At 41.8% G+C, this 24,026-nt stretch overlaps 1 protein-coding gene across 4 annotated transcripts in view; it reads right to left on the bottom strand.

The window, feature by feature from the left end:
• Nucleotides 1-808: 808 nt before the first annotated feature.
• Nucleotides 809-24,026, bottom strand: part of TSPAN2 (tetraspanin 2) — a 43,892-nt gene continuing 20,674 nt past the window's right edge. Inside the window, exons 3-8 of one of the 4 annotated variants that reach the window (XM_063651627.1) lie at nucleotides 17,208-17,305; nucleotides 15,525-15,599; nucleotides 12,865-12,963; nucleotides 11,513-11,584; nucleotides 5,426-5,509; nucleotides 809-3,342 (exon numbers count right to left, since the gene is read on the bottom strand). In XM_063651627.1, coding sequence (XP_063507697.1) covers nucleotides 3,040-3,342; nucleotides 5,426-5,509; nucleotides 11,513-11,584; nucleotides 12,865-12,963; nucleotides 15,525-15,599; nucleotides 17,208-17,305 — 731 coding nt within the window. In that variant the 3' untranslated portion in view covers nucleotides 809-3,039. The remainder of the gene's footprint in view (nucleotides 3,343-5,425; nucleotides 5,510-11,512; nucleotides 11,585-12,864; nucleotides 12,964-15,524; nucleotides 15,600-17,207; nucleotides 17,306-24,026) is intronic. The other 3 variants (XM_054457498.2, XM_063651638.1, XM_063651635.1) reach the window with 3 other exon arrangements.

Below are 24,026 nucleotides of genomic sequence, written 5' to 3'. Positions count from 1 at the left end.
TTGCATGAAGGTTTGTAGAAAGATATAATAGGACTTTAAGATAAATCAAACAAGCAATTTCAGTATATAGAAAATTTAATATGAAATAACTTAAAATATTTCAACATTAAGAAGTTTTAATTCAGTGCCTTGGCATAAGACATTTAAAAGCATGTTTGGGTCTAATCTCAAATTAGTTCAGGGGAACAGAAATAACTGAAAATTTATGTATATGTGTATGTATATATATATACACACACACATCTGTATATACATACATGTATATATTCAAATTATATACATATAAAGATATTTGTAGATTCAAGATATATAGGGATTATATATCTATATATACTATATGTGTGTCTATTTATATAGATATATATATATATTCATCTTTCTGTGTGTGTGTGTATATATATCCACACACACATATAAAATCTATTGTTGCTTAGTGGTGGAATTCTCTAATTTTACTCATGCACATATTTTGGAAACTTATTCCCAAAAGGGGCACATTAATCGTACATGGAACAGAACCCTTCTCTTTTACTTCAATTAATTTCTTTTAAAATTTATTTATTTCTATTCTTCCACTTTGAACTATTGTAGTCTCCTTTAAAGTTGTTAATTCAGATAGGAAACTAAACTCACTTTTGTGGAATCAGAGATGATTCTGAGTTGGAAAGAACCTGAGTATGCACTTGGGCCTGTTTCCTGTCTTCAGGCAGAGAGATAAACTAAAGCTAGGAGAGATGGACTGCCTGTTCTTTTCCTAAGAGGTCACATTTCTCAACTACTGGGGTACAAACTATATTTCATGAAGTAATTTTTGTAAAATAATTTTTCTTTAGCTATAGACACAGTAAAGTAGCCATGTATAATTAAGTTTTTAGCTTGCTTCAAATATGACCTTTGTTCTTCTAGAAGAGTTTCCTCCAAAATCAGTAGCAGTAGCAAGTATGGCAGAAAGAGAAATGTGGTTCTCTATGGGAGAGAGATTATTTCAAGCAGTTATATCTTTTTAGCAAAATGTTTTGTGAGTTTTTTGGGAGTGTGACACTTTTAGTGCACACTCAAAGACTTGTGTTTTCGCATGTATAGAAGTTCACCTAGGGGTTTCCAACGCCTTCCGTATTTTCACTTATGTGTGGCCTTATAAAATGTAGTTTTTAAAAAATCTATGGTTTACTAAATGTAACACGTTAAAAATCACTGAAAAATATGCCAATGTAAATCCTAAATTTGGGTTTACTAACTTAAAATGAAGCATTAAGACCAAAAAAACATTGAAAATTTTATTTTCACAGGGGATTTGCATAAAAAGAACATTATTTTTGTTCTGTGTATATATAAGTATTTTTGTTTCCTTAACTTGTTTCTGTTGCCCACACACAACTAGGAGAAGATGCTTTTCTTTATTTTGGTTTGGCCAAAGTTGCTAATGGTTAAATTATGAAGGACTTTGTTTTACTTATGTTAAGTGGTGAAAACTGTAGTTCTTAATCTATGAAGAATTCTCTAGGTGGATATACAAGAAAAATACAAAAAGTTAGGAAAACATGTAAACGTAAGTTATGAGGTATTTCATAGATAGAGTGCCCGTAAAAATTCTCTTTCCCACAATTTTCAACTGCCAGATCTCTTGCTTTAGTCTTTTTTCCTTATATTTGGAGAAACGGAAGAGTTTGAGATAAAAGTCCCTTTAAGGATGTGAGGGTTGCAGTAGTTTACAGCAGGGTCAGAAAATGAAAGCAATAAAGCAATATTTACATGTTTTTGTATAAGAACAAAAATATTTCCTTAAAAAGTTGTTAAAAGTTTTTTAGTCCTATAAACACTCACTTTTGTAGGGCACATGATTGTCTGTGTGACTTCTCTTTCCAGAGGAAGACTTTTTTATTTTTAAATTCTAGGAAAGCATGACTTATTCAAATTAGATTTTCCATGCTATATTTAGTTTTACAGATGTGTTTAGTTCTAAAACTGTGGTTTACTGTATTCTGGGGAGAGCATGTATATAAAAAAACCCAGGAAACCCTTACACCCAACTTAGATACAGTCAGTTTTAACACTCCACTGTGATCTCTCAATTCTTCCAGATTATTGCTTCCATTAAGAAGAAATCTCTGAATTCTCTGCATCTAATTTTCAATGGCTACAGTCTGAGAAACTGACCCATTATCACTTTTTTTAAATAGCCAAGTTCTCAAAGTTTCTGAAAGCTCTTTGATCTTTTTTTTTCTGGGAGCGAAATAGGTTGTTCCTCTTATATAACAAGAATCAGGAATTCCCAGCAAACAGATTTCATTATGTATAAAGCATATTCCAGAAACACGCAGATCACACATGAATATGCTCTCAGTCATCATAAACAGGCGTTCACTCAAGGGGTAAACCAGTAATGAGCCAAACATATGTACTCATGCAAATGTACAATTGACAGCAAATTATTTTAGATCCTAGTGTCATTTCAGTATTAAAAATGAGCTGGGAGACAGCTCCTGTGACATTTGGTATGAAAGCTTTAGATTGCAATTTTCATGTAGAAGTAGCTTCATATCACATCTCGTGAGTTTCGTATCGCACAGCAGAGGACCATGCTGAATATCATGCCAAAGATCTGAAACAGAAGGAAACACTCATCAGTGACTTTGAAATGGGTACTAATTGGTAAAAAGTTCAGCAGATTTCCTGGGTGTCTAACTCAAGTTAACAAATAATTATAACCAATAATTACCAGTCACAAATGACATTTTAGTATGTTACTTAAGGTTGGCTATGGGGTAAATAATTCTAGATTAACTGTTTAAATGTGTATTATTATTGTTAACAAGTAACAAGGCTCTGCTTTAAAAGAACTTACCCAGCTTCAGAATTATAGAACCGTTCTGAATACTTGCGAGAGACAGATACAATACTGGCTTTGGAATTTTATATTTCAGGTTAATCCCAGATCTCTTTTATATGTTTATTTTGAAAATTGTGTCCATAACCACTTGTTGTTTAGATATGTTTGTGGTCTAAATAATTTTCTATTGCTGGAAAAGCTCTGATTTTTTACAACAGTGTGCATATATCAAAAAATGGAGTATCAGCTGGGTGCAGTGGCTCATGCCTGCAATCCCAGCACTTTGGGAGGCTGTGGTGGGAGGATCGCTTGAGCTCAGGAGTTCTAGACCAGCCTGGGAAACATGGTGAAACCCTGTCACTACAAAAAATACAAAAATTAGCTGAGTATGGTGGTGTGTCCCTGCAGTCCCAGGTGCTTGGCAAGCTGAGGCGGGAGGATTGCTTGAGCCCAGGAGGTCGAGGTTGCAGTGAGCTGTGATTGCACCACTTCACTCCCTGGTGACAGACACCCTGTCTCACAAAAAAAGAAAAAAAAAGTGGAGCATCACTTCATTCTCTGTCCATTTTTAAGGGCAAACGATGCTTCACTGTTTAATTCAACAGTTTTAGCAAAGCATAAACTAAAGGGTTTATACTATGGTATTATTGACTTTTACCTTTTGGATAGTTCTCTGAGAAGTTAAATACTTGAGCGAAATCAACATCCACTTCCATGGTTTGAATAGAAGAATGCCAAAGATTCTTCTTGTATGCAACTATTTCCCCTACAATTTTGTAGAGCCCATGGAACCCTATCTGTGGGCACCATTCTATAAACTACTGTCAATGTTTATTTTAAAAAATGGGTACTATGACTTTCTGGTTCTCTCCTCAATTCCATCCTAAGTCAGACTAGGATCTGTAAGTGCTGAATTCAATAAGATATGAATGATCAGTTGTTTTGAAAAGGGAGGGGCAGAAGCAGGTAAGGGCATGGCCAGGAACAGGATTTCAAGCTTCTGGATGACAGGACTCAGTACCAGTGTGTAGCACGGGCGACACCCAATGGACATTTAGTTAACTGATTACATTATGCAACTCTCAATTTACAGAGAAAAGAACTAACGAAGAAACCTGGGGGTGCCAACTCAAGATAGGCTCACTATGGGCATTTCCCCTTTACCATAGCCATAAGGTTGGATGTAATCCCTACCCATCCTGGTTTCAGTGAGACTTCTTCAGTCTCAGCCTTCTGCTGACACGAGTCAGGGGTGAATGCTTCTAGGCTGCTCATTTGCTGAGATTGTGAAACTCTCCATTATGCAGCACACGCTCAGACCTGCCTCAGGACTGTCCTTTGGGGAGCTGCAGAACTGCAGCCAGGCTATCCCCAGAGCAGGTGGGGAGGACCTGAGAAATGTCCCTTGATTTGGAGGGCCTCAGCGGAGTATTTCCAGCCACTTCCCCACCCCTCTGTGCTCTAAATACAGAAAAGGGGAAGGCGCTTGTGTGTCCCCTGATAACTGCAAATTCATTGATTTCCTCACAATTCCCACAGCCCTTGCCTCAGTTTAGGCCATGAATTAATCTACATAGACGGCTAGAGACTAAGTGCCATCTTAGCATTAGCTATTATCATCCAACCCCTGGACAATGGAAATCATCCTTTAACCCGCCTCCCAAATCCAATCTTGCCTCCCTCCAACATTTCCTCTATCCTCTACCACAGGTTCTTCCAACTCTTGGTGACTCCTCTTTCCTTAAGGATGAAGCCCACCCTTTCAAAGGGGCATACAAAGATCTCAATGATGTAGACCCAATACTCTCTCCATTACCACCTCTCGCAACTCCTGCCATACCTGTCCGCTGCTATCCATTCTTCCCACACTCTTCTTTTGTACTTTAGAAGTACAGAGCCACCTGGTGGTGGTCTGCATGCACTACGCTTAATACCTTCTATGCCATTGCCTTTGCCTGGTATATTATGCAGAGAGCTGGCATTTGTTGAGTGCTATATGTCCCAGACACTTTATCTGTATTAATTTGTAATACTACTTTATATGTAGAATCCCATTTAATTTTCACAGCAATCTTATAAGGTTTATATATTAACAGATGAGGAAATTGAGGTATAGAGAAATTAAGAAACTTTCCTATGATCTCAGAGCTTGCAAATGGTGGAGCCTAGAGTTAAATCCAAACCATGTGATGCCAGAGCTCGCCCTATTAATCTCTATGCTCTGCTGCCTCTTCAAATCGTAGGTGAGAGAGATTAACCTGATATGTTGCATTGAATTTGTAACAGTAGAAAGAGACCCACAACTGAAAATCATTTATCTAGGTTATGGATAGTAGCCTTAAAACGGGAAGTTAATAACAATGATACACTCAAGGTCATAACGAGTTAAAGTTGCAATTTCTATTATATTTTAGAGGACAAACTATTAATATATTTATGAGCTTTGTTCTTAGAAGTTATAATACATTATGAACAAAGGTCTTTTTCCTTTATGAGAATTCTCTCTTAAGATACTATCACACTTGAAGAGAAATAAGATGCAAAGTTTCAAGGCTTTTTAGAGGGCAAAAAAGGTAAGTTCTAGAACTTTCTCACCGTCAGACCTGCAATTCCAATACCGACAATTCCAATGAGCTGGAGCTTAACACTGATTATGGTCTCAATTTCATCGATGCAATTCTGTTTTGAGGAAAAAAAGTCGGGAATAAAAACTGATTGCATGTGTCAGTCGTTACCCTGATCCAATCCTTTCCATCGCTACAGTTCATTCTGTGACAGTTAATCCATGCCAGCTTCTACTCATGTTTCAACAATTCATCTTTGATAACATCATCCTAATAAGCTTAACGCAAAAATGCAGTTTGGGGAAAAAAATAGAAGCCTCTCCTTCGGGTGAGATTTTCGTGTTTAGGCCAGTGGCTTCTTCGGAGCCCTGAAATATAACTGGAGGAAGCTATTTGTCTGGTTCCGAGGAATCTAAAAATTTGGAGCCACTTCTTACTTGTAGCAAATAAGTAAAATACCCTTAAAACAATAACTCTTTGTTTTCATATTGTCATTTAGAGTTTAAAATACTTTCTATGTCTTTGATCCAATTTACTATGCAAGTAGGCATGACCTATTAAGAAACTAAAAAGTCTTAACAGGTTCAAGTTAAACAAAGGAAAGCCAAGAATTGGAAAAGCCAAGTCTTGGGAGCTAGAGGACCATTCTCTTCTGTGGAGGCTGGGGTGGGCTGGGTGAGTTCCTATCCTTTCATCTGTGCCCATAAGACACCTGTGCAGCATAGATTTAAAGGGCCTTCATGGATGTGGGGAAACTTAGACAGAAAGCCAAATAGATCACCTGTAACTATTATTAGTTTCCCCAACTTCAAACACTCCTATTTGGAGTGATCTTAAGTAGAGGGATGCTCTCAATCCAACTGTATCCTCAGGTTGTTCAGATCTGTTCACTTGTCACTGGTAGGTTCCTTTGATAACATCTGAGCTATATAAAACCCTCAACTTCTCTCTTTGTATTTCCTATCACACTTAATTCACTCAACAAACATTTCTTGAGCATCTACCTTGCATTAGTCACAGGAAGAGGGGTGGTAGATGCAGAGACAATAGGATATGGTTTCTCCGGCTTTCTGGGAATTCACAGTTTAGAGAAGGACACAGATCCACAAGAGACACCCATAATGCATTCTGACAAAAGTTTGAAAACTACTGTTGTATGGAGTGGCTCCCTTACTTAGTGGAAAAAATGAGAGTCAACCTATAGCAATTCTTTCACTCTTCCTCTCCTTCTCCTATACACTTAGATGCTCCCTTCCTTCAGTGCCAGGCATTGCTGTAGGTAGCAAGCACACTCCTGACTCCTTTTTCTCTAATCAGAGCCAAAGAGGTGCTCTTCTCTGTTGAAAGTTAACCTCGTGGCCAGGCATGGTGGCTCACGCCTGTAATCCCAGCACTTTGGGAGGCCGAGGTGGGTGAATCACCTGAGGTTAGGAGATCGAGACCAGCTTGGCCAACATGGCGAAACCCCGTCTCTACTAAAAATAAAAAAATTAGCCGGGCATGATGGCACCTACCTGTAATCCCAGCTACTAGCGGGGCTGAGGCAGGAGGATCACTTGAACCTGGGAGGCGGAGGTTGCAGTGAGCCGAGATCATGCCACTACACTCCAGCCTGGGCAACAGAGTGAGACTCTGTCTCAAAATAAATAAATAAATAATAATAAAGAAAGTTAACTTCATATCCTGCTTTGGGTCTTTCTCTCAGCTCCTCAGGGAGCCTGCACTGCCAGTTACTTTTTTTCCTTCCTATACATTCAGCCTCTCCTAATCCATTGACATTTCTACTTATCCTATCACCATGCTCAGGTTCTTCAATCAAAACAAACAAAACAACACTCGAGACTGTCCTCCTCTAGTTCTGCTATTAGTCCCTCCTTCCCTTCATTGCCAGCTTCTTTTTATAAAAAACAAATGTACAAAAGGTATATTGGCTTTAGTCACAAAAGGAATACATGCTTGTTGTAAAAATCTGGAATAGAGATTTTTGAAAAAAAAAAAAAGTCTGTATTCTCACCACAAAAGGTAATAAATTTGTTGGTGATACTTACACACACAAACACACCTACACCCTTAGGTCATTCTTTATATTCAACAGTGAGCTTTTTAAATTTAATATTACAACTTTAAAAATGCCTTGTTTCACTAAAAATTTCTTTGAAATCATGATTATTATTATTATTATTATTTTTTTTTGGAGACAAGAGTCTCGCTCTGTCACCCAGGCTGTAGTGCAGTGGTGCGATCTCGGCTCACTGCAACCTCTGCCTCCCGGGTTCAAGTGATTCTCCTGCCTCAGCTTTCTGAGTAGCTGGGATTACAGGCACATGCCACTATGCCTGGCTAATTTTTGTATTTTTAGTAGAGACGGGATTTCACCATGTTGCCCAGGGTGGTCTTGAACTCCTGAGCTCAGGCAATCCGCCTGCCTCTGCCTCCCTAAGTGCTAGGATTACAGGTGAAATCATGATTCTTAATGGTGGTAAAACATTTCATCATATGAATGTACTACAATTTATCTAAACAATCCCCTATTGCCACATATTAAGGGTCTGTCCAGTGTTTTGTTCTTATGAATAACATGTAATGAACATGGTTTGCACAAAAACGTCTGTCTGCATTTCTGATTCCTTTTCCTTAGAATAAACTCCGAGAAGTGGAATTTCTGGATAGAAGGCCATAAACATACTTAATCCTCTAGTCTTACATAGTCATACTGACCTTTAAAACTATGTACTAATTTCTCTGAAAATGCTCATCACATCACGTTTACCAAAACTGTGTATTATTGTTAAGGGAAAGGAAAAACACTTGGTCAATTTCATAGGTTAAACAACAGCATCTCTTCATTTAATTTGTTATTAATTTTAAATATTACTTTTAATTTCCTATATTTTCTATATGTTTAATGGTAATTTGGACTTTGAGTTTTGTAAACTTTCTTTTTGTGTCCTTGGCTCAAATAGAAACTTCTTGGAAGGATGCTCTCTCTCTCTCCTCACATCTCACTCTCTGAAACCTGGGCTCTGTCCTCACTCCATCCCTCACAGCAAGTCACCAGTTGGTTCCTTACATGCTAAATCCTGCCAGCTTTTCAGCAGTTATTAGTAGACCTTCTCAGGTTTTCAGTTCCCCACACAAACCATGGCATTTCTGCCTCTGTGTTGTTGCTTACGCTGGTCTCTCTGCAGGCAGGCCTCCCCCTCCTGCTTCCTGCCCAATGCTTGCATAATTACTTTCCATTCTTGAAGATTTAGCTGAGACATCATTACCTCCAGTCAGCCTTCCCCATCCCCCAGCCTCTGGCCTCTCCTAAGTGCGTTTCCCTCTGTGCTTTCGGAGCACGATGCACATTCCATGCATTCCTAATCACTGGACCGTATGGACTTCAAGTTCATCCTTCCTATTAGACTGCAATGCAAGCTCCTTGTGAGCAGGAACTTTTTCTCCTTCCCCTTTGCATCCACAGTGCTGAACATAAGGTAGGCAGCTGATCAATACTGAATTGCCCTCAACAGCAGCACCTGGGCCTGGTGACCATTCCCTCCCCTTCCCGTGGTGTCTCCTCACTTGTGTCTGGCCGCCCCTCCCAGTTTCCTTCTTTGGCACCTCTTCTTTTGCCCACCCTTAAATTGTTCCCCAGGGGTCTAGCCTCATCCTTCTTTTCTTCCAAGTCTAATGGATCAATCCGTATTTATAGCTTTAAGTTTCCCATCAAGTGCTGACACTCAGACCTCTCTCCTGAGCCACAAACCAGATTTTCCAACTGCCTACTGGATATTTCCATTTGGAAGTGCCACTGGCTCCTCAAAATCACCATGTTAAACACAAAGCTCATTTTCTTTTCTCCACAATTGGCTCCTTTTCCTCTCTCCCTCAGCTCCATAAATGACACAATCATCTATGTAGGTGGTGAAGCCAAAAACCCAGTAGTGGATTCTCCTCTCTTCTCTGGTCACCACTCCTGTAGATGTCACTTTCTAAAGGGCCCTCTTTAACATCTCTTGCTAACAACAAGGACAGCAGCCTTCCCAATGGGTCTCTCAGCTCAACGCTATTCATTTTCCATCAATCCTCTATGCTGCCACTAGAGCAAATTCAGTAAAATGCAGATCCCATCCCAGATTCTACCTTCAATGGCTTCCTAAGCTAGCAGCATGAAGCCTAGACTTTTGGCCTCACAAGATGTCCATGGCCCTTTGAGTATGGGTCCCTCCTTTCTGACGTACTCATCTCTCACAGGCAACCTGGGCTTTCAGCCACTTCCGCTGCTGGCACTTGCCTGAAGACAGCTACCTTTTCTCTCCTCCATGCCTTTGCTCTGTGTTTCTGCCTAAAATATCCTACTCTTTTTTGTTTGCATCGGGGAAGCCTCTTGCGGACCCTGGAATCCTATGCCAGGTTCATCTGCTGCGCTCTGTCCTGTGTAGCCTTAACTCAGCCCACGTGCTGTCCATGGCTCCTGTGCGGGTCTCCCCTGCTAGACATGAGCACTTTAAGGGCAGTGCTGTCTTTTTCATTTCATCCAACTCAGAAGGATCCAACCAGTGTTCAATGGGCAATTTGGGATGCAAGCTGGAGCTAAAATCTCATCTACCCCATTCACAGCTGAGGGTCTAAGAACATCTATATTATTTTCTCCAAAGTCTCATAGTTCCCTCTCTCATTCCCACATTGCATTTTTCCCCAATTACTTCGCTGAAACTGTATGACAAAAGTCATTAATGATATTCTAACCAACAAATCCAACCAACTATTTTTGGTCTTCATTTACTTGTCTTTTCCCAGCATTTGACTTTATGGGCGAACCATCTCCACCTTGGCTTCCCAAGTAGACTCTGACTCCTCCTTCACAGTCTCTTGCGCTGGCTTCTTGGCCTCAGCCTGCCCCTGAAATGAGGGAGCCCCTCCTCCTTCTTTGTTCTGTTCACTCTCCCTGGTGCTCCCATTCACTCTGAGGCTTCGGCTAAGGCCAAACTGCTCAGTTTCCCACACCGTGTCTTCATCTCAGCCTACCTGTAAGTGGACAGGCACCTAAAGTACCAACTTGACCAAAACCAAAGTTGTCATCTGTCTCCAGGATCTGCCCCTTTCCCTATATTCAGGGAGTGGAGCCTCTACCCACTCAGCCACCCAAGCAAAAGTCTGAAAATCTTAGCCCCCTTCCTTCCACTCACTCACCATTTATACCCACTAAGTCAGCCAGGCCTGTTGATTTTGCCTCCTGAATGTCTCTTCAACTGTCACGTCCTTTCCATCCCTACTGTTTGTGACTTGCTGTGGCCGCTCATCCTCTCTTATCAGGGTGACCACAAGTGCCACCTAAGTGGTCTTCCTCCATTACTCTCCAACTCTATCCTACCCTTCATACCCCAGCGGCCTGAAAATACTTTCTACAACTCAAAGCGGATTTTGCTCATTCTCTGCTAAAATCAATGGCTTCCTCAAACTTCCAGGTGTAAAATCCTGCTTTTGCCTGCTTCTCTCAACATGTTGCCCAGTTCTCTCTGTGGGCTCCCTGTTCTCCTGCAGTCCTGGAGTTTTTCACGTGCCGTGTCTGTGTTCCTGGTGTTTCCTGGGCCTGGAATGACCTTCCTTTGTTAGAACTCAGCTTGGGGACCCGCTCCTTTATGAACCTTTCCTAAATCTGCTGCTTTAGGGCACCCTGTTCAGACTTCTTACACCGCACTATTGCCCTTGACTAAGTCTGTGAGGCCGCTGAGCACAGGGACCATGTCTTTTTCATCTCAGAGTTCCCAGAAACTGGCATAGTGTCTGATACACAGCACTGAATAAAAGATGCATTTATCAGTGCTGTGACTCCCACGGAGAGGTGTGGGGTAACATTCTTGGGCACAAACTTCAGCCCTGGTGTCCTTCATTAATACCATAAGCAGGTGGCATCACTACTGGAAGTTGGCGTACCATCTTTCCCCAGGGCATCAGGGGACTGTGACCCCGCATTGCTTCACTTATTTCACGTAGAATAAGGCCAAGCCACAGAAGCCACTGGGAGAGGGCCTCCCAGAATCCCTGAGGTAGGAACTGAGCCCCTGGCCCTACCCTGAAGGCAAAACCCCCTTGTACTACAGGTAGAGTAGGAACCTTGGTAGAAGCTTACCTTGTGTCCTAGAAGCTCCTTTGGGCATGTAGGTTGGACCTGTTCGGAGCTTTCTTTTCCACAGCACTGAAACTAGAGAGTCAGAAAAGAGACTTCAGGACCAGGCGGGAGGAATGGCAGCTACAAGTCTGGGCACCCTGCTAAGGACTGGGGTGCTGAGGTGGCAAAGCAGCTCCGAGGCCCAGTCACTGCAACCCAGACTGCTATTTCTGGAAGGAGAGCGAAGAATCACATAATCATGCTGGCAAAACAAGAAAGTGACTTTGCTAAAGCCATCTGAGTTTATGATGGGAAGTGACTCAAGGCAACCCAAACAAGGCAAGAAGCTAATTGACAGTGTCTGTGTAAATTGCTACTATTTAGAAAGGGGTTGGGGCTTTAGATTCCTTCTTTCAGACTGGGAGTCATTTAACCTGCTGAGGAGCTCAAGTTTTATGAGCTGCAGAAGGACTCATTAGCTGGGAATAGTCTGGGAAAGAGGGGAGAAGTGGCTGCAGGAAATTCCAGGGTCCAAAAGACCAGATTTGAAGATTGGCCAGCAAACAGGTGTCCTGCCTTAGGCTAGCTGGCCCTTTAAGACAAAAGAACCTGTGTGCTGCTTCAGGTCCTGGGGGCAGCTGAGGTGAAACCGTATAAATGTATAAATGGTGGCCACTTTCTAAGACATACTTGTCCTAGACAAGAACTAGGTACCTGAAAACACCTGGCCCAGGAATTCACAGCTATTTCTTCATATCACAGTGTCTAAAAAATCAGAATAACTCTGGCCTGGCCCATCTATCTCCTCTGTAAGCCTTCCATGATTAACTGCATGTAGCTCCGAGCACTCCACAGACAGCACAGTCCCACCGAATGTTCCAGAAGGGAGTGTAGCCATCTCCTGTGACCCTTCATTCTACAAATGAGGGAGCTGCGTGGGTATCAGGGAGGCCAAGTAACTTGCTCAAGGTCACAAGGCTGTTAAGTGGCAGAGCTGCAGCTAGAAATTAGCTTTTCTGACTTAAAGGTCACACTTGTTTCTGTTATACCACAATGCTACCCTCTGACAGAGCCTCCTATTTAATTTGGTCTCCTTTCTCCGTAATCTTGTTTGTGCTCTTTTGTCTGTTTGGGGCATGTGTCTTTTGGGTTCATGCTCTTCTGTTTCTCTTGTGAACCCTGTGTGATAGACATCTTTCCCTTCTAGGGTTCCACACACAATGCAAACTATGGCCCTTGAAAGGGCTAAAATAGGTGGTGCTACTTGGCTTTACTGAATTTATTTTTATTTTTAATCCTGGTGATTGGTGAGAACCTGGCTCACACATAATCTTTAGAAGCTGTGATTTTAAGGAAGAAGTGAAGTTACTCACTGTTGAGTGGAAGGTGACGAGCGTCCCATTGCCTTTTCCCCTGTCTTTAAGGTAATCATTGTAAGCCTCTTCATACATGGTCTGAACATGTCGGATAGCCTGAAGAAATACAAGGAAAAATGAGAGACTTCTGGATGGGAAGTTTCAAACATTCTCCTTTCATCAAGGAAAATCCCCTCTTCCACACCTTTCAAAAATACTGCCTTTCTCATAAGAATGTTACAATGGACTTTGGGGACTCGGGGGAAAGGGTAGGAGTGAGGTAAGGGATGAAAGACTGCACACTGGGTACAGTGTACACTGCTCAGTTGATGGGTGCACCAAAATCTCAGAAATCCCCACTAGAGAACTTACTCATGTAACCAACCACCACCTGTTCCCCACAAAACCTGTTGAAATAAAAAAAAATGCTGGCTTTCCATAGGTATTTTAGGATAATTCTGCAACAAATGGAGAAGATTATAGTTTCTGGAGTTTCTAAGATGCTTTTGAGGATGGAAGGACAGACTAACCAGAACAGTTCTCATGGACTAGAAAGATCTTTGACAGTTCCCAAACCCAACTGGGCTTCAGCATCAACTGGGCCCCAGATTCCTGGGCTCCACCCAGGTGATTCGGATGCATAGCTAGGATCTGGACTTATACATTCCTGTTATCCCATTGGTTAAAAGCATTCAAATCTTTTTATGACGTGGTTTAAAAGATATTCATCACCAAGGAAAACTTACTACATTCAAATATCATATAAAGCTTAGAGAATGCTTTTTCTAGTATAAAAGCTTGTGATTTCAAATCCACAGATATCTCAACAGGTCCTAAGATCCCATTCTACTTCTGTATGTAGCTGAATTTAAACTAACCTATGAACACAGCCAGTTACTTTAGAACAATTCAAAAGGAGATGACATTTACTATTCTACATGTTTACTGTTTTATAGTCTAAAGTAAGTTCAGAAACATAATATTAATGACACAGGAGTTAATGTGAAATACAGCAAACTTAAGTTTCCATTCTTCCTCCTTTTCCATTCCATTCTCTTCTACCCCACAGTGTGTTTTACAGAGGAAGAAAGGCTACTTCCTCTGTGTGTCCTCCTGATAAGCTATTCTGGACACCTAGAGTTGGACAGCAAATATAAACTGGCTTCACTAGCCCACAGCAGGGCAGGCTTTGCTCTTTGAGAATGAAATGGACCCGTCCAGGCCAATCCTTAAGGACAAATGGCAGTCTGACAGGGGATGAGAATCTAGATTCTTTCTCAAAAGTCTGTACTCTAACTCTTACCCCATTTCACAATGGGAAAGAATCTTAAACTACAGATCCTTTTATTTTTTTTTGGTTTTGTTATAGACCACTTCATAAGTCTAATGGAAGATATGAACTATTTCCACAGAAAAATGTGAGCATGTATATATGCCTGCACACTCATATACATATATGCTCAGTTCTGCACACCACTTCTATGTTAAAAAGTTCTGTTTAAACTATAATAATGGGGATTATTTGGTTTCTTTTTTTTTTCTTTTTATTATTATTATTATTATTATTATTATACTTTAGGCTCTATGGTACATGTGCGCAACGTGCAGGTAAGTTACATATGTATACATGTGCCATGCTGGTGCGCTGCACCCACCAACTCGTCATCTAGCATTAGGTATATCTCCCAATGCTATCCCTCCCCCCTCCCCCCACCCCACAACAGTCCCCGAAGTGTGATGTTCCCCTTCCTGTGTCCATGTGTTCTCATTGTTCAATTCCCACCTATGAGTGAGAATATGCGGTGTTTGGTTTTTTGTTCTTGCGATAGTTTACTGAGAATGATGATTTTTTTTTTTTTTTTTTTTTTTATCTTTTTGACATAATAATTTATTTTCCTTTGGATAGATACCCAGTAGTGGAATTTCTAGATCAAATGGTAGTTTTATTTTTCTTTCTTTTTTTTTTTTTTTTCTTTTATTATTATTATTATTATTATTATTATTATACTTTAGGTTTTATGGTACATGTGCGCAATGTGCAGGTAAGTTACATATGTATACATGTGCCATGCTGGTGCGCTGCACCCACCAACTCGTCATATAGCATTAGGTATATCTCCCAATGCTATCCCTCCCCCTCCCCCAACCCCACAACAGTCCCCAGAGTGTGATGTTCCCCTTCCTGTGTCCATGTGTTCTCATTGTTCAATTCCCACCTATGAGTGAGAATATGCGGTGTTTGGTTTTTTGTTCTTGCGATAGTTTACTGAGAATGATGATTTCCAATTTCATCCATGTCCCTACAAAGGACGTGAACTCATCATTTTTTATGGCTGCATAGTATTCCATGGTGTATATGTGCCACATTTTCTTAATCCAGTCTATCATTGTTGGACTTTTGGGTTGGTTCCAAGTCTTTGCTATTGTGAATAATGCCGCAATAAACATACGTGTGCATGTGTCTTTATAGCAGCATGATTTATAGTCCTTTGGGTATATACCCAGTAATGGGATGGCTGGGTCAAATGGAATTTCTAGTTCTAGATCCCTGAGGAATCGCCACACTGACTTCCACAAGGGTTGAACTAGTTTACAGTCCCACCAACAGTGTAATGTGGGTATCAATATTCTAACACTTTTAACCATCATAGAAAAACATTATAAGTAATTTTACTTACTACCCCCTTGCCTATAAAAGCAAATACTCCAGTGGTTACTTCAGCAGCAAATATCACCAGGAGGCAGGTAAAAAACTGTAGAGGAGAGAAAATACTAATTTCATTAATTTAATACCTTTTCAATTTATACATTTTGCACCTTAGTTTCCTTATGTAATGGCTGAATCGCTTTCATGTGGTTTGTTCATTCATTCATTCATTCATTCATTCATTCATTCAGCAATTGTTTATTAGGCATTTATTCTGCACCAGGTACTGTCCTTGGTGCTGAGTATTCAGTGGTGAACAAGATAATATCCCATTGTCTCTGCTATCACGGACCTTGGATTGGACAGGGGAATATATGATAACTGTGTAAAGAAGTTAAAAAGTGAATAAGATAAGTTCAGGTAGTGATGTAAAAATCTCACCACCTAGAACACCAGCTGGCACCTACGTGCTCAGTAAATACTTGATGAACATAAAAGACCTAGAAAGATATAAAATAAGGTCAGGAGAGGGAGAATCACTGATGCAGCCTGGGCATGGGGAAGGGGGTGACTTGAGACTCTGTGGTCTGGAAAGGCTTCTTTGGGGAGATGAGGTGAGGGGGTGTCCTTCTGGATGGATTTCTGTTCTGGTCTATGGATTTGCTCTGATCAAACTAAGTTCAGTGATAAACAAGACAGAAATGTGCTCAGCAGTGGGAGAAAGAGAAGGAATGAATGGCAAAGAAACAAGTTAGACATTTCACATAGCAAGAGATCAGAGGCTACGGCCAGAGTTAAAAATCCAAAGATCACAATGAGTTATGAGAGATGAGAGACTGCCTATTAAAACTGCTGTTTCTGACTCCCTGTGGAGAAATATCAACACTTTCTCTCCTCCTGCCCCTCTTCTTCCTTTCTGTTTCTCTCAGGCTACACTGACGTTGAATATACAGCAGTTAATTGAAATTATTTGATTTTATTTTAAACAGAGGTTGCTTGTTAAAATAAGCCACAAGAGGGATTTTGGTTAAGTTATTGATCTCAAACAAAAATGTTTTCCTTGTAGATTACAGCACTTCCCTGGCTATAGAAACCTTTTAGCTGCCTCACCCACTGTGAAATATTTTTTTTTAAAGAACAATCATAGTCACCCCTTACAATTAAGTACTTTTACTCCCAAAACATCTTTACACCAATGACCTCATTTCTTTTCACACTTCCCATATGAGGCAGGAACAAAGATAATATTTTTTTTTTTATTTTTTCTTTTTTCAAGACAAGGTTTTGCTCTGTCGCCCAGGTTGGAGTGCAGTGGTACAGTCATGGCTCACTGCAGCCTCCCAACTCCTGGTCTTAAGTGATCCTCCCGCCTCAGCCTCCTGAGTAGCTGGGACCACAGGTGTGTGCCATCACACCCGGTAGAGACTAGGTCTCCCTATGTTGCCCAAGCTAGTCTTGAACTCCTAGGCTCCAGAGATCTCCTGCCTCAGCCTCCCAAAGTGCTGGGATTACAGGTGTGAGTCACGGCATCCGGCCCTAGGTAATATTATTCATATAAGATGGAGAAACCAAGACTGAGGGAGGAAAAGTGCGTGCCCAAGGGCTCAGAGAGTCCATGGAGGAGCTGGAGCCAGGGGCCAGAGGCACTGACTCCCTTCAGATGCAGGCCGCTCCCTCACCCCCACCCCACCATCTACCCCGACGCCCCACTTACTGATCCAAGCACACACTGCGACTCCCGCATGGCTCCGCAGCACCCGAAGAACCCCACGGCCATCATCAGGGCCCCGGCTCCAACCAGAACATAGAGCCCTGTGGGGAAGAGGTCAGAGGAGACCATTGAGAGCCAACTGAGTGCCTCCACGACCAACTAGGCTTAAGACTCTGGGCACTGCAGAGCATTCTAATAGTACCACAAGGAGGTGCTATTCTTACTGCCATGTTTGACACGGAGGAACTGGGCCCCAAAAAGGTAAAGCGATTTGCTTAAGGTCATAGAGCTGGTGTTGGGCAGAGCCGGGAGAAAAATAGCCGTGAGCCTCAAAAGCCTGCCCAACACCCCAACTCTGTCCTGCATCTCTAGTAACGGAGGCAGCCATCATTCAGGTGGGGATTTCACTTACTGCTTAGGCAAGCCCCAAGTACAGTTCTTAGAGAGAAAGAAAAGGGCAGAAATGCTCTGGTTCTGAGAGAACTAAAGCCAAGCCTTTTTGTATTTCCTTCTCTGATCCTGAGATAAGTTAGAATACAATATGGGACTTGGCACTTGCCTTACTTGGAATCATGTTAATGGTCTCTATTTCATTTTTTGCATTTTACTCATATGAGTCACCTGGAAACCACTCCCATTAATAGGGAGGGTGGGGGCTGGTGCCCTGCCTCTGTGGGGAACCCCTGGGCCTGGCATTCAGGGTGCTTCCTGGGGCTCCTCTGGGTTGCTGTTGGTGGTTTGCGGGCAGATCTGGCAGTTTACAGACCTAGGAGGAGCCACAGGCGAGGCTGCTCTGCTTCCTGCCCCACCCGGACCTGGCCTCAGCGTTCTTTTCAAGGCCCTGAGGCCTTGCTGCTCTGCAGTCCTGAGGTGGGTATTTATTTCCTGCTGTTCCAGCTCTACAACCTCCTCCCTTTCCCTTTTCTCTAAAAGAATAATTTCATGAGGGAATGGATATGGTAATGTGAGAAATGATATCATATTAAAAATAATAGTGTTGTTGGCCCCACTACCTAAACACTTTATTGTTTTTAAAAATGTCTTTCACCAAAGGTCTAATATCCAGAATCTGTAAGGAATTTAAACAAATCAACAAGCAAAAGGCAAATAACTCCATTAAAAAGTGGGCAAAAGACATAAACAGACAATTCTCCAAAGAAGACATGCAAGCGAGCAACAAACATGAAATAATGCTCATCATCTCTAATCATCAGAGAAGTGCAAATCAAAACCACAGTGAGATACCATCTCATACCCGTCAGAATGGCTTTTGTTAAAAAGTCAAAAATAACAGATGTTGGCAAGGCTAGGAGTAAAGGGGACACTTTATACACTGTTGCGAATGTAAAGCAGTACAGCCACTGCGGAGGGCAGTTTGGAGACGATTCAAACAACTGAGTCGAACTACCACTCGACCCACCAATCCCATTGCTGGGTAAATACCTAAAGGAAAATAAATCATTCTACCAAAAGGGTACATGTTCACTGCAGCACTATTCACAACGGCAAAGGTACGGAATCAACCCAGGTGCCCATCAATGGTAGATTGGATAAAGAAAATGTGGTACATATACACCATGGAATACTATGCAGCCATAAAAAAGAACAAAATCTTGCCCCTTGCAGCAACATGAATGCAGCTGGAGGCCATTATCCTAAGCAAACTATCACAGGAACAGAACATCAAATACCGCATGTTCTCACTTATAAGTAGGAGCTGAATATTGGGTACACATGGACATAAAGATGGGAATGATAGATCCTGGGGACTATTAGAGGGGCACAGGGGTTGAAAAACTAACTATTGGGTACTATATTCATTACTTGGGTGACAGGTTCAGTCATACCCTCAATCTCGGCATCACTCAATATGCCTTTGTAACAAACCTGCCCATGTACCCCGATTCTAAAATGAAAGTTGAAAAAGAAAAAAAAAAGTCATTCACTGTGTTGCAATGTTTTCAAAGCTCTCACTTCCATCATCTTATTGGCTTCTCAAAACAACCTGGTTAGGTAAGCAAGGACTATTATTTCTGTTTTACAAATGGAGGTCTGAGAGGCAAGATGGCTGCGGGCAGGATGCCCTGGCCTGCAGCCCCAATTCCCATCCCACACTTCTATTTGACCACCCCACAGAAGCGAGCTGAATGCAGGGTGGCAGCAACAACACCATATTCAGTTCCTTCATGGAATGTCTCCTGGTGGACCACCTTGCTGCAGAACATGCCCATTGCCTCCCATTGCTACTGCCACAATTGCTACATGATGCCATTTGCAGCCTACATCATGAAGTCACAGCCTACAGACCAGTTTCCCCCAAAATCCTTATCCATCCTATGCTCCAGCCACCTGGGAATTCACCATGATCTGACTGTGCCCTGCTCTTTTCCATTTTGTGTTTTTGCAGGTTTTCATATTAGTCTCTCATTATAGATTTCAAGTCGACAAACCTTTTTCATCCTCTCTAGAACATGCCCTGCACAAGGCAGAATTCTCAGTCAGTGTGCATTGGATGAGTAGATAAGACAGAGAAAATCAAATCAGTTCCAGGCTTGCTGGCTGTCATCACCCATCTTTGCTTAGAGATATATGCTGGAAACAGGTCTCAGCAAACATTCACAAAGCAACTACATAGCTGCGCTCTCCAAAGCCAAGCACATTAGGATGGTTGCTTCATGCCCCGAGAAACCCTGGAATATAGGAAAGAGGGAGGCTCCTGAGGAGGTGGGAGGCTCACTGGACAGGGGCGCAGAGGTTTGAGGAGGCCAGAGTTGCTCCCCACTGTAAATGAAACTGTCTGCTCCCTCAGGCAACAATCCTTATCCTTCTGAAATAATGAGCTTTTCAGGAAAATGTGCTTATTTGAACAACATTTCATTCTTAGGCTATCAGAATCCCAGAGCTCATGGCAATAACAACCTGAAGCTGCCCTAGCAGCTTCAACTTTAGGCCTCTTCTCAGCCAGCCTCTGTTTTGTATGTGTGGGCCCGTGGCTCAGCCCAGCTCCAAATGAACATTGCTTGCTGGAGCTGAAGGGAAAAGCAGAAGAAATTCTACAAGAGGAAAGGTTCCCTGGGCATGCTGGATCCAGTTCCAAATCTGGCTCTAATACTCTGCATGCCATAAGGCCACCTGTGGCTTCCAAGGATACTTTATCCTTCTTATGGTCTGACCCTCAAAAAATAGCTGCTGAATGTAATTAATTAATTTACAGCCACATTTTAAATTCCAAGATGGTTACTGTAGAGCCTTCTCCTTCCCACAGGAGCAGGTGTGACAAACGTACGACCTACTTCCCAAATCCCTCGTGCTTTCCGAGTCCTATTGCCTTTGATTTGAAAAATAGAAAACACTTTGAAATTACATTTTCATCATGAATAGCCGGGCTTTGGGATGCCAGTGATCTCTGTGACATGCTACCACAAGTACTTTCCCTGGGACACCTTCTTTTTTAAAAAATTAAAAAGTATTTAAAATTATTTATTAATATCTTACTGATATATGATAGTTGTACATATTTTGGGAGTACATATGCTATTTCAATGCATGTATACAATGTGTAAGGATCAAATCAGTGTCATTGAGATATCCATCACCTCAAACATTTATCTTTGTGTTGGGAAGTTACAATTCTTCTCATCTAGCTACTTTGAAATATATAAAAATTATTATTAAATATAGTTTCCCTACTGTTCTATAGAATACAAGAATTTCTTCCTTCTATTTAACTGTACTTTTGTACCCATTAAGCAGCTTCTCTTTATCTCCCCAATCCCATACACTGTGCGGCCTCCAGTAACCATCAGTCTACCCTCGGCCTCCATGAGATCCATTTCTTCAGTTCCCACTTGAGTGAGATCATGTGATATCTGTTCTTCCTGTGCTTGGCTTGTTTCACTTAACATAATGGCCTCTAGTTCCATCCATGCTGCTACAAATGACAGGATTTCATTCTTTTTATGGCTGAGTAATATTCCATTGTGTATACGTACCACATTTTCTTCATCCATCCATCTGCGGATGGACACTTAGGTTGATTTCATATGTTGGCTATTGTGAAAAGTGCTGCAATAAACATGGGAGTGCAGATGTCTCTTTGATTTACTGATTTCCTTTCTTTTGGATATATACCCAGCGGTGGGAATACTGGATGATAGCTCTATATTTATTTTTTGAGGAACTGCCATACTGTTCTCCATAGTGGCTGTACTACTTTATATTCCCACCAATAGTGTACAAGGCTTCCCCTTTCTCCAAATCCTCGCCAGCATTTGTTATTCTTTCTCTCTTTGATAATAGTCATTCTAGCTGGGGTAAGATCTGGAATATGTTCCCAGGCAATTCCATCACTCTTTTCTTAGGTTTCAGAGTCTTCTTTTAAGCTAGAAATATCATTTTAGTTAACATAAAAATGAGAGAGAGCCTCCTAATGGCCTACTGGGATAAACTCATTTAAAAATGGCTCCCCCCTTTTAGGGACTGGATGTGGTCATCAATTTTAATGGCTTTCTAGCAGCAGATGGTTTTACATAATCTGCTAATGACCATTTTTTTTATCTAAAATTTTTTATGTCCCTACATTTATGCCCCTTCACTCTCCCTTCCAGTATCCCCTGAATGCATATAATAATGCAAATATCTAGAATATTGAATGCAACTTAGTTTTTGGGAAGGGTAAGTGTTTCAGATTTAGGATGTTTTCACATTTTGGAATGTTTGCATTACACTGGTCGAGCATTCCTAATCTGAAAATCCAAAATCTGAAATTATCCAATGAGCATTTCCTTTGAGAGTCAGGATAGTGCTCAAAAGGTTTTGGATGTGGGGGAATTTTGGATTTTGGATTTTCAGATCAGGGATGCTTGATCTGTAATAACAATAGCCAATATTTACTGAGGGCTCACCACAAAAGAGATACTATGCTTAAATATGTTCATATTTCACAGCTGAAGAATCTGAGACACCAAGAAATTAAATAATTTATGTAAGATTGCATAGCTAGTGAGGCGAAAAATTGGAACTGAACCTAGGGGAGCCTACTCCAAAGTGAACCCCCTGAACCCCTATGCTTTCGTTTTAGCAGTAACTCTGAAGAACAATAATGCTCTTAGCTAGAAATTGGTTCATTTTGCAATTTATAAATGGCAGTAGAGTCATTTTTCTTCTTCCTTGAGAAAAGTACTTGAGATGTCTAGAATTGATGATTCCTGGTTTTTCCTCTGAAAGTACAGGGCTGGGAGCCAGAAATCCAGGCCTGCCAACTATGGCTTTAGGTAAGTCTTCCTACTCTTCAGTTTTGTTAGCTGCAATATGGAAATGATTGTCTATTCCAACTTCTTATAAAAATGCTCTGGAGAAATTGTCTCAACAATGTAAGCTACAACACCTCTCTGGTATACAGCTACCATGGATGTCAGGTACAAGTGACAACCAAGTAAAAAAATATGATCAGCGTGAGTCAGAGTTTTTAACAAGCCAAGCCACCCCCTTGGTGTTCGGCACTGGAATGCTTTCCTTATACATAACATCCAGCCACAATCAGAGCCAGGCTTGGAGACTCTGAGTTCCACAGGGAGAGACAGCTGCAGTCAAGCTGCGATCCTGGAGAGCCGAGTGGTTCCTGTGTGTGTGGGCAACCCCTTCTTGGAGAAAACCTGTTAATATCCTCTGCTCACAGACATGACTTCATGCACCAAGCACACAGTCTCTCCAGTTTTCCAAGGGCTGAGGGGCTTGCTCCCTACTCTGTAACTCTAGAAAGAAGATCCCTGGGGTGTCTGCCCACTCCAGAGAGGGACTGTAACAGGAAGTCAGATGGGCAGGTTGCTGGAATTTGGAAGACACGGGGGCTTCTCCCAAGAGTGCCCTGAAAGAGACTAGCGTGGACAAGGTCTAGGCAACACGGAGCAACCCAAGCCCTCCTCTGCCAGCTTCACTCCTGCCAGGTCCTCTCTTCTACCCTTAGCAACCAGTGGACACAGAGACTTTGGAAGGGCCTCCAGGCCTTGGCCTGGATGCAGAGGGCCCTGAGAAGAGACACAGGTGGCAGTCAGTCTGACTATCCTCTCTCCCTGTCCTCATTTCCTACAGCTGGATCCTCCTGCCCTGCCCTGGGATTGACCACACCTCTGGCTTGGAGGTTATGTCCGATCTTTATCACAGGAAGGAAACTCGCTCCATCCCCAAGGAAAGAGAACCAAGGATGCCAGAAAGGAAAGCTTCCCCCAGAAGATGGGACAATTTCCCTTACAAAGTCTGGCAGTCATCTACCCCGAAGCAGGGACCTAGACAGTGTGTCTTCCTGGGGTTCCTCTCAGAGAGGAGAGTCAAGGCTGGAAGGGCTTATTTCTTTAAGAACCATTTGAATGTGCCATGCCTGTTTAGGACACTCTTTAACAAAGGGGTGATAAGAGCTTAATGGGCTGATTTATCTGGAACCTATTCTGAAAAGGAAATACCCAGATCAGTGAATGGTGCCCTGTGACAATGGAGTGGGATTTTCCAAACACTGGGCCTGCTTGTTTGCTAAAGTGCTATCACCTCACACTGTATGTTGTGCAAATCCATAAACAGTATCCTAGTGTATTTTTCTTCTTGTTTTATTGCTGGAGAGCAGGTATCTTATGTGGAAAATTATTTACTGAGGAAAAAATGTCAATTTCTACAAACATGTCTATTGCTCTTTCTATTTATATTATAAGACATACTTGAAGGGGAAAAAAGGTACCTGACTTCACAAGGACTTCTTGTTGCCACTATCCAGAGAGGCAGCACTGGGAGACAGAGCAAGCACGGACCTGGCTGTCGGCAAACCTGGGTTCC

This window comes from Pongo pygmaeus, chromosome 1 (genome assembly GCF_028885625.2).
Source record: "Pongo pygmaeus isolate AG05252 chromosome 1, NHGRI_mPonPyg2-v2.0_pri, whole genome shotgun sequence".
In the NCBI taxonomy this organism is placed as follows: Eukaryota; Metazoa; Chordata; class Mammalia; order Primates; family Hominidae; genus Pongo; species Pongo pygmaeus.
Note: the sequence above shows the minus strand (reverse complement) of the source record. Positions and strands in the feature narration are given on the sequence as shown.